A 9,307-nucleotide genomic window follows, 5' to 3' on the forward strand; every position below is an offset into this window, starting at 1 on the left:
CTGTGCGTATCCAACATCCCTATTCTCACCCCTTCCACTCATGAGTACAGGAGTTGGGAAGTCATGTTGTGACTGTACAGGACATTGGTTAGGCCAATGTTGGAATATTGTGTGCAATTCTGGTCTCCTTCCTATCAGAAAGATGTTGTGAAACTTGTAAGGGTTCAGACAAGATTTACAAGGATGTTGCCAGGGTTGGTAGGTCTGAGCTACAGGGAGAGGCTGAACAGGCTGGGGCTGTTTTCCCTGGAGCGTCGGAGGCTGAGGGGTGACCTTATAGAGGTTTACAAAATTATGAGGGGCAAGGATAGGGTAGATAGACAAAGTCTTTTCCCTGTGGTGGGGGAGTCCAGAACTAGAGGGCATAGGTTTAGGATGAGAGGGGAAAGATATAAAAGAGGCAACTTTTTCACACAGAGGGTGGTACGTGTATGGAATGAACTGCCAGAGGAAGTGGTGGAGGCTGGTACAATTGCAATATTTAAGAGGCATTTGGATGGGTATATAAATAGGAAGGGTTGGAGGGATATGGGCCCGGTGCTGGCAGGTGGGATTAGATTAGTTGGGATATCTGGTCGGCATGGACATGTTGGACCAAACGGTCTGTTTCCATGCTATACATCTCTATGATTCTATGATCTCTGGTCCTTCACTTTATAACAACTTAAGTATAAAAGAAATAAGAGTAGGAGTGTACCATTGAAAGACAAAATTTGATGCTGAGTGACATTAGGGCATATCAGGAGAGATGACCAAAAGCTTGGTCAAAGTTTGAACGAATGGCTTAAAGGGGGAAAGCGAAGTAAGGATAAGGGGAGGATAGGGATTGAAGAGATTAGAAACCAGGCAGCAATGGTGGAGCAATTAAAGTTGGAGATGTTAAAGGGTCCAGAATGGCTGGGGGAAGTTAGAGAGATAGGGAGGGTTGACAGCATGGAGGAAACAAATTCAGTTGAGCTTTCTAAATGGCATTGTTTCAATTTCAATAAGTCTCTAATGTGTAGAGTTACAGAGAAAGGGTGGGAGCATGGCACTAAGTCATAATGCCCATTTGGAGGACTGGTGAAGATGCGATGGACCGAACGGCTGCTTTCTGTATTCTAACAATTCTGTGATCATTGACTGGTTGCTCAAGCTGAGAGTCTTGAAGACAGGCTTGTTGTGTAGGCAGGAACAATTGCTGACTTGTTTCCTATTTAGCAGCTTGTGCCGATAAATGTCCTCATGCAGCTGGTGTTTAGAGGCTTGTTTTCACAATAACATCATGTGCGCAAGGATGTTTGTACAGTAATTGAAACCACTGGCATCTTTAGGAGGAATAGACAATATTCCAAAATCCACAGTTGAGCTCTGTACTTGAGATTTCAAGTCCCTCAACTACATTCCATGCCCAAACTCCTTGCTACACGAACAAGGTTCGTCTCACATTCCATTTCATTCTACTGCAAAAGAGTTTAAATCTGTGAAATCTTGTTCTTGATCCATTTACAAATGAGACCAGTTGTTTGCTTTTCCTCTGTGCAAATTTCGTATGATTTTAAAAACTTCAATAAAAATCACTTCTCCAAGGAGAACAGTCCCTGTTTTTCCAATCTATCCTCATAACTGAAGCTCCTCATCCCTGGAACCATTCTTGTAAACCTCATGTGCACTCTCTCCAATGGATTCACAGGCTTCCAGTGGGGTGGTACCCAGAACTGAACAATGCTCCTGCTGTGGGCTAGCTGTTATCTTAACCAAGCTGAGTATAATTCCCTACCCTTGTACTCCTTCTTAATCCATCTAAGGCTCATTAACTGTTCTCTTCTACTTGATAGGTGTTGAAAGCATGCAGAAATGAAACTAAAGGAAAAATTGTTTGCATTTTTATAACATCTTCATAGGTATTAGCTGGCTGTTAGTTGGTAGCCCTCGTGCCTCTGACTCACAAGGTTCTGAATTCAAATGATCCTTTAAACAAAAAAATCCAGCCTGGCCTTCCAGTGTCAATATTGAGGGAGTGCTACACTGTTAGATGTGCTAGCATTAGAATGAGATGTTAGACAGTGGCTCCCCATCTGCTCTCCTAGGTCAGCGCAAATGGTCCTACAGCACTAATTTGAAGATTAACCAGGTCCCCAATACTCTGAACAATATCTAATCCTTGATCAAAATCACACACAAAAAAAGGAAAGGAGATACGTCTGATAAAAGAGCACTGAGTGCTCCTTTGGGTTTCATTTACTATTGCGCTAACGGGAAACAACCTCAGTTGTTTTGTTTAAAGAAAAGACGGCATTAAATAGAGTCCACTGCAAAACCAATCTCACTTTGTCCAGAGTGAAGGGTGCATCTAATTTACTTTGGGAATATTCTTCTTACATCCTGCCTTAACTTCAAATGGGCCTGCTCCTCACCAACCCCCCCAAGACAATAGTGATCTCTTCTGAAGAAATGACTCCCCTTATTGTGGCCACAAGGACATGTCACAGCTCATCGTTCAACACTGGAGCAGGAAGCACTGACACGGACTGGTCATAGAATTGTGCTTTTTTTTAGATTAGTTTCCCTACAGAATGGAAACAGGCCCTTTGGCCCAACAAGTCCATACGACCCTCCAAAAGAGCAACTCACCCCCCCTCTAACTAATGCACCTAACACTTTGGGCAATTTAGCATGGCCAATTCACTTGACCTGCACATCTTTGGACTGTGGGAGAAAACTGGAGTACCTGGAGGAAACCCACGCAGACACAGGGAGAACGTGCAAACTCCTGATTCAACACAAGTCAAAGAAACTGAGGGATCAGAACATGCTGCACTCCTCCCTGCCCCCACCCCCCATTTTATTCCATTATCGTAACCACCTTATACATCAGCCCTTAAAGTGCTTCTTGATGATAAACAGAGATAAATCTTATGGGGGAAGAGACAGCCTGAATAGGGCAATCCAGGGATGGGGTGGGACAATGGAGTCAAAATAGAAAGTGAGCTGGGATCTTATGGAATGGTAGACCCAGTTCAAAGGATCAAATAAACCAGCTAAGAAAATGAAAACAAAACCTGAAAGTAAACTGAAAACAAAAAAGAAGAGGGAGCAGTATGTATAAAATTCAGGGGATTGTTCGGAATTAAGAAGGTCCAGGTTGAAAGGAGGATCAGACTGAATGGCTACTCATACAATGGTTTGCTAATGTCAGGCCAATTGTCTGGTAGAAGACAGATACCGGCCTAAATGAGAATGCTGTTTTATTTACTCTAAAAAGAAATTAGGATCATTTTCGCAAAAGGTTTTCACTGAAAGTCTCTCTGTCGCCACTGAAACCAAACAGCAGTTCATTGTGATTATCCACAATGGCATTCTGTCAGGCAATTTTGAACTTAGTTATAGTTATTTTAAGTGTGGAAACATCACAGCTCATAACCAGCCAGCCACAAAGAATAGGAGCAAACTTCTACACACTCTTAATGATACATCTAACACTTACTATGTTTCCATAAACAAAAATCTCATTTCTCCCAGTATCCAAACAACTGGCCTGACATTACTAACACAAAGTATGTACACAGTCTTCCAATCTAACCCCCCCCCTTCAACAGTGACATTCTTAATTCTGAATAATCCCTTGAAGTTTTCTCATCTTGCTCTCATTGTGTCTAGGAGTTGGGATGTCATGCTGAGTTTGTACAGGACGTTGGCGAGGCCATTTCTGGAGTACTGCATCCAGTTCAGGCTGCCCTGCCAAAGGAAGGGTATTATTAAATTTGAGATAGTTCAGAAAAGATTTACCAGGGTGTTGATGAGAGTTGGAGAGATGGAGTTATAAGGAGAGGCTGGATAGGCTGGGATTTCTTTCAGTGGAGCATTGGAGATGACGTGAGCTTACAGAGGTTTATAAAATCATGAGGGACATAGATAAGGCCAGTAGCAAAGATCTTTTCCCTGAGGTAGTGGAGTTCAAAACTAGGGGACATAATTTTAAAGTAAGAGGAGAAAGCTTTAAAAGGGACCCGTGGGACAACTTGTTAACACAGTGGGTGGTTCATATGCAAATTGAACTGCCTCAGGAAGTGGTAGATCCAGGTACAACATTTAAAATAAATTTGGACTGGTACGTGAATAGGCAATGTTTAGAAGGATATGGGTCAAAGAGAGGCAAGTAAGATTAGTTTTAGTTTGGGAAACTTGGTCAGCATGGACGAGTTAGATTGGAGGGTCTGTTTCCGTGCTGCATGACCCTATGACCTAGTTTTCAGATTTATTTTTATCAAATGGATGAAATGAATGGTACATCAAGATTCAAACCAGCTCCTACATTTCCATCCAATATGGCTGCACCTTTTAGCTGTTGACCATAAAAGCTAGGAGCAGGTCTAGGCCATTCAGTCCTTCAGGCAGATCTGCTGTTCCATTATCTCTCAGCTGATTTGCTACCTCAACTCCATTTCCTGCCTGATCCCTGGATTGCCCTATTCAATCATTTCATGCCTCCTTCATAAAATTTAGGTCTGACATTATCAACAGAGCACATTGGTGCATGAAATAGTTGCGGTAATGGAATGCAAGGCCAGACAGAACACTCTGACAGATGCTCCATCTGAATACCTCACTCATGATTTTGATGTTGACTTGCAAACTATTCTTTCCTCCCTATTCATCCCTCTCTGGCACCTGCAGCCCATGTCTTTCACATTGCTGAGATCAAAAAGATTCCATTCTTCACTGTGACATCACCTCTTTCCCAGGTCAAGGAGAAAGGAAACTTAAATACATAATCTGATCAAAGTGGGAGACATGCAGCTTGGTAACACCTTCAATGATAAAGGGAGGTGTGGGTTAGAGGTTTTGAAGGTGGATGCTCGCTGATGCAATGAGGAGAGGTTCAGGCTTTGTCTTAAATTAAACCTGAGGCCTCATCTCCACACCACAAGCAAGCAGCAGACACTGAACAAGCCGACCAATGCAGCTCACCAATTCGGACTCTTCCTATTTAAAAAGAAAATTATATTTAGAACGTGACCATAACTGATAAAGCCAACGTTTTTGCCAACCTAAATTGCCCTTGTGTGGGTGGTACTGAGCTGTCTTCTTGAACTGCTGCTGTCCGTGTGGCATCTATACTTCGACAGGGCCGTTTGAATGGGAGTTCCATGATTGTGACCCAGTGAACGAACACAGATATATTTCCAAAATCAGACGGTGAGTGACTGGAGAGAGCACTTGCAGATGGTATTGCCATGTGCCTGCTGTCCTTACCCCTCTGGGTCGTTGAGGTCAGGGATTTGGAAGATGCTTTTGAATGAGCCTTGTTGAGTTACTGCAGGACATGTCACAGATGATAAACGCTGCTGCCACTGTGTATCGGTGATGGAGGACATGAATGATTAAGATGGTGGTGGATGGGGTGCCAATCAAATGGGCTGATTTGATCCGGACAGTGATAAGACCTGTTCGACCAATAAAGATCTGCTTGTATTAGTGTCAGAGGAACAGGTAAGTCCAGGATGGGCAGGCGGTGGAATGGTGAATAAGAGGAGTACAGGTAACAGGAGGCTGCATTGGAATCCAGAGTACTTCGACTTCGGTTTCTACATTGAAGCAAGACAAACTGGAAAAACACACCTCTTCTCTGGTGGCTTGTAGCACTGTCTTTAAGGCTATAATTTACCCAGAACCATTGAGCTGGGTGCGCTGAATTAGTTGACTGAGTCCTGGAAGCAGGCACTAGGCCCCTGATTATACCAAGGGGCCTAACACCTGTTTCAGCAGGGTACGATTGATGACCACAACTTGCCTGATACAAAATGTATCACTGAACTTCAAAAGCAGATGGGGCAAGAAGGTGACAAGACAATTTTGATGCTGCCTCACAGCGCCTGAGACCCGGGTTCAATTCCCGCCTCAGGCGACTGACTGTGTGGAGTTTGCACGTTCTCCCCGTGTCTGCGTGGGTTTCCTCCCGGTGCTCCGGTTTCCTCCCACAGTCCAAAGATGTGCAGGTCAGGTGAATTGGCCATGCTAAATTGCCCGTAGTGTTAGGTAAGGGGTAAATGTAGGGGTATGGGTGGGTTGCGCTTCGGCGGGTCGGTGTGGACTTGTTGGGCCGAAGGGCCTGTTTCCACATTGTAATGTAATCTAATCTAATTTTCCCTTATGTCAAACCCAACCAGCAGGTGAGTCAAGATGAATTTTTTTCAGGGACAGACTTGTACAAGTTTACTGAGGGAAAAATGTCAAGCAGTATTTTCATTAGTGTTACAACATGTTTTTACATGGTTTGCATCATGAGTATATTTTTGAAACAAATGTTTGCTATATGTCAATATTTTCTACAGTTAAGTTTTACATTACAATGAGACACAATGCCACTTGTTTTTTTATTCCCCACCAGTTTCTTTTAGGGTCGTTGGAGTCAGTATTACTGGTCATTACCAACAGAAAATGTCACCATCCTGTGGGCAGTGGGAGCAAGGAAGTGTCTGGTGGTCACTCCTTGGCCTCATTTTCATGTATTTACATCCGAATGCTACTTTTTTTAAGAGTAGTAATTGGAAGAGACAACCTTTTTTTGGCTGAAATGGGAGTTTTTGAAACAGTAAGGCAGAGAACTCGAAACGGAGTGGCATGAAGAGTCTTTTGACTTCAGGAAATTCTGCATGACAACAGCCCTTTGGTTGGTTGAGTTGCAGAATGTTAAAAGCTATGTGAGTGCCACAGAGAGAGAAATGTACAGGCAGAAAGCATCCACCTCTCCCTCACGATCTCCCATATAGGAAAAAGAAATGAGCAGCAAAAAAATTAAAAGAATTCTAAACAAGAAAATACCTAGGTCCATCTGATCAACTCCTGAATTGGCGAATGATTGTCATCCTCGAGATAACAGCACATCATCATTGCCAAAAACAAAAGGACTGTGAGAATTTTCCACCTTGTGGTTTGATTTTCTGAATTTGCTGTCTATATTCTTTCTCACTTAAAACATAAGATTGATTTTATCAATCTTTAAATCGTTATTGAGTGTATGTATTTGGGGCTTTTGAACAGTTGTAGTTAAAATACCTTAGTAACCCTTTCCTTGCTCTTGGTGAACTTAATTGTGTTACTCTAAATAGAGATATTTTCTGTTAATGATACAACCTAATGTGTTTTGCCCCAGTCCTGAATAGAACATTAATCAGGCAAATCATCCATTTGGCAGTCTTATTGGAAATTTTTACATTTTGGGAGGTTAAATCATAACATAATGAGCAAATCCCTCCAGGAACCAGATTTAAATACAATACATTAAATACAGGATGACATTAACCTGAGATTTAGCAAAGATGTATATTTATTACCAGTGTATGTAAGACCTTATTTCAGCAATTAACGATAAGAATTGTGATGTCCCCACATTCTGCTCCCTTTAACTAAATATACTCACCAATAGTATCAATGCTGGCATGTAACAATTCGTTCAATGTGGCAGCCTTTCCTATATTAATTGATCCCATGGTCCTTCTGGGCTTATCAAAGGGTCATTTGCATTTTCCAGAACAGCATCTCAACTTGCAAGCAGCTCTCATTGGCACACAGGTGAGGCCTTGTCTCAGAACCAATTAGTACCAAACTAGGAAAAGAAAGCACATAAAACGTTAAACACTATTTTGCCAATACAGTACTCAAATCTTATTTCCAGTTCTAAAGTTTGAAGGGCCTCTATCATTGCTCACTTTATATTTTAAAGCATCATGTCAGGGGAGCCCAAGAGGAGGTATTTGCGTAAACATCCTAATCTTAAAGTTCTCAATTCCCTCAAAGGCTTTGCCCCTGTCTATTTCTGTAATCTGTTCCAGTACTACACACCTCCAATATATTTGTACTCCTTTAACTCAGGCCTCTTTTACATCTCCAATTATAATTGTACCAATAATGGGGGCCATGTCTTCAACTGCTAAGATCCAAAGCTCTAGAAATCCCTCTCCATTTCTCTCCTAACCTCGGTCACACTCTCTTCCCTTAAGTCACTTCTTAGAACTCATGTGTGTGACCAATAAGCTTTCGGTCATCAGATGTAATACTCCCAGCTGTGACTTGGTGTCTTTCTTTGATTTAATATGTCCCTTAAGTGCCTTTGGTTACATCCTGGTAAAGACATCATGAAAATTATTCCAAATTCTGCCCCTCATGACATTCCTCCCTTGTGTCATCAGAAACAGAGACAGTTCATTGCCAATGCTTTATGACAGTTGTCACTGAAGACCCCTGAGTTCCTCCAGCAATTTCTGCTTTTGTTTCAGATTTTCAGCACCTGCAGGGCTTTATTATTATTTTCTGGTAATTCTGTCATACTTGTGTGTGGTACGGTAGCACAGTGGTTAACATTGCTACCTCACAGCGCCAGAGACCTGGGTTCAATTCCCACCTCAGGCAACTGTCTATGTGGAGTTTGCACATTCTCCCTGTGTCTGTGTGGGTTTCCTCTGGGTGCTCCGGTTTCCTCCCACAGGTTAGGTGAATTGGCCATGCTAAATTGCCCGTAGTGTTAGGTGAAGGGGTAAATATAGGGGAGTGGGTCTGGATGGGTTGCTTTCGGAGGGTCGGCGTGGACTTGTTGGGCCGAAGGGCCTGTTTCCACACTAAGTAATCTAAATGTAGCTGTACTAATTGTTATCATGAGTTAAATATTCCTGTCATCTAATAATCATACCTCTTCCATAGATAATCTACAGTGGTACATCCACTAACGCTATATAGATCCAAAATAAAAGGAAATTCAAAGCAAGAGTGCTATCAGCAAGCCATCACAAAACACCCCTTACCCAGCACCAAACACTGGTAGAAATGACAAATACCACAGGGTGAGAGAAAGTGAGGAGTGCAGAGGCTGGAGATCAGAGTCGAGAGTGGAAAAGCACAGCAGGTCAGGCAGCATCCGAGGAGCAGGAGAATCGACGTTGTGGGCATAAGCCCTTCATCAGGAATGAGGCTTGTGGGCCGAGGGGGTGGAAAGATAAAAGAGAGGGGGTGGGGGTGGAGCTGGGGGGGGGTGAAGGTAGCTGAGAATGCAATAAGTAGATGAAAGTGGGGGATAAGGTGATGAGTTGGAGAGGATGGTGGAGCAGATAGATGGGAAAGATATCCACTGAGGTCATGCAGGACCTGGGCTTCCTCCATCGCCAAACACTAACCACCCGATGCCTGGAGGAAGAACGTCTCATCTTCCATCTTGGGACCATGCAACCCCACGGTATCAATGTGGAGTTCACCAGTTTCATCATTTCCCCTCCCTCACCTTATACCTATCCCAAGCCTCCATCTCGTCACTGCCCTCTAGTCCTGTCCATCA

General features: G+C 43.0%; 1 protein-coding gene across 6 annotated transcripts in view; it reads right to left on the reverse strand.

Moving 5' to 3' along the window:
* Positions 1–9,307, reverse strand: part of rasgrp3 (RAS guanyl releasing protein 3 (calcium and DAG-regulated)) — a 145,503-nt gene that overhangs the window by 73,976 nt on the left and 62,220 nt on the right. For all 6 annotated transcript variants that reach the window (XM_043695504.1, XM_043695506.1, XM_043695507.1 and 3 more), the window contains exon 2: positions 7,403–7,588. In XM_043695504.1, the coding sequence (XP_043551439.1) occupies positions 7,403–7,472 (70 nt within the window). In that variant the 5' untranslated portion in view covers positions 7,473–7,588. The remainder of the gene's footprint in view (positions 1–7,402; positions 7,589–9,307) is intronic.

The sequence above is a fragment of the Chiloscyllium plagiosum genome, chromosome 9 (genome assembly GCF_004010195.1).
Source record: "Chiloscyllium plagiosum isolate BGI_BamShark_2017 chromosome 9, ASM401019v2, whole genome shotgun sequence".
Taxonomy (NCBI): domain Eukaryota; kingdom Metazoa; phylum Chordata; class Chondrichthyes; order Orectolobiformes; family Hemiscylliidae; genus Chiloscyllium; species Chiloscyllium plagiosum.